This window comes from Eimeria mitis, genomic scaffold (assembly GCF_000499745.2).
Source record: "Eimeria mitis Houghton genomic scaffold, Emh_scaff3905, whole genome shotgun sequence".
NCBI classification, from domain to species: domain Eukaryota; phylum Apicomplexa; class Conoidasida; order Eucoccidiorida; family Eimeriidae; genus Eimeria; species Eimeria mitis.
In genome coordinates this window covers 4,222-5,396 of record NW_013572240.1, presented here as the reverse complement: position 1 = coordinate 5,396, position 1,175 = coordinate 4,222, and the positions used below count along the sequence as shown (strand labels likewise).

Genomic DNA, 1,175 nt, shown 5'->3' with positions numbered 1-1,175 from the left:
CCATTGTTTCACTAGTGGCGGTTTTGGCCTTGTTGGCCTTGTGTCGGTCCAGCCAAAAGAAACTAAACTCCGGGGGATCAGTACGACGAAACCTTTCCGATATCGAAGATGAAGAAAATATCTCGAGTATTATAGAGCAATGCCTGGATTTGGAGGAGGAGCTTGGCCTTCGGCCAGCTGCTTCACCACCTAGTGACGAAGCGGGCGAGGGGAAGGCTAAGCTCCTCGCCATGCTGTATGAGTCTGCAGCCACTTTTGAACAGATGCGGGTTATTGCCGTGCAGAAACAGGAAGGTGAAGTTCACCCGCCTCCACCTAAGATTCCGCGGCTTAGTGAGTCATGGGCGTCTGACCCGCACTCACAAATGCCGGCTAGGGCATTTCCATCACACCCTAGTGAAATGGCGGTGGGCGGTGCAGCCATTGCTTTGGATGCAGATGTCTGGGTGGAGGAGGAGTCTGATATAGTGTCTGTTGAAGCCGTCGACAAATTGTACACAACGAATCAGGAAGGAAAGCCAGGTCCTCAACATGACGTTTCAACTACTCTGTGGCGTCATGCGCCACTTTCTGAAGGAGAGACACACATGAGCCCGCCGTCGAGTTTCGCGTTTGGCAGAGCACATAGCGGTGATGACGCGACAACGCCTGAAGCGTGGCTCGACGACTCCTCGGCGAACACGGATGAACAGGACCTCCAACAAACAATAGTGAGCACTACGGCACGCCATCCAACTGAGGAGTCGAGCGCAGTTGCTTCCACCAGTGCAAGGTCTTTGCAGACGTCTAGCAAGTCTGCACGTGGAGGCGCCGGCAGTATGCCACGTGCAGACGTTGGTCAGGACCGTCACGTGCAGTCAACTGAAATGGACGCAGCGCAACAGCTTCAACAACCGGCTGGCGGAACAAACGTTTCGTTGGATGCGTTGGAGGGGTCATTGTCTGCTACAGCTGTGCGGGGAACCAGCAGTGGAGGCAGGGAACCCTGTATGTCTAAGGACATTCGTGAGCATCCTTTTGTGCGGCTGCCAGTGGTGAATCCTGAGGACATCCCCAGACATTTCAGCGAACTTGGTTCCCTGCCATGTGATATGCTTTTGGATAGCCCAATGGATGCATACATGACAATGCGCAATTTGTTTGCCAAGCCTTCGCTGACTCGTGAAGATGTGGAA

General features: G+C 53.8%; 1 protein-coding gene across 1 annotated transcript in view; it reads left to right on the top strand.

The window, feature by feature from the left end:
* Positions 1 to 230: 230 nt before the first annotated feature.
* Positions 231 to 1,175, top strand: part of EMH_0070700 (uncharacterized protein) — a gene marked incomplete at both ends in the record, with an annotated part of 1,433 nt that continues 488 nt past the window's right edge. Inside the window, one exon of the mRNA XM_013499004.1 lies at positions 231 to 1,019. Within this exon, the coding sequence (XP_013354458.1) occupies positions 231 to 1,019 (789 nt within the window). The remainder of the gene's footprint in view (positions 1,020 to 1,175) is intronic.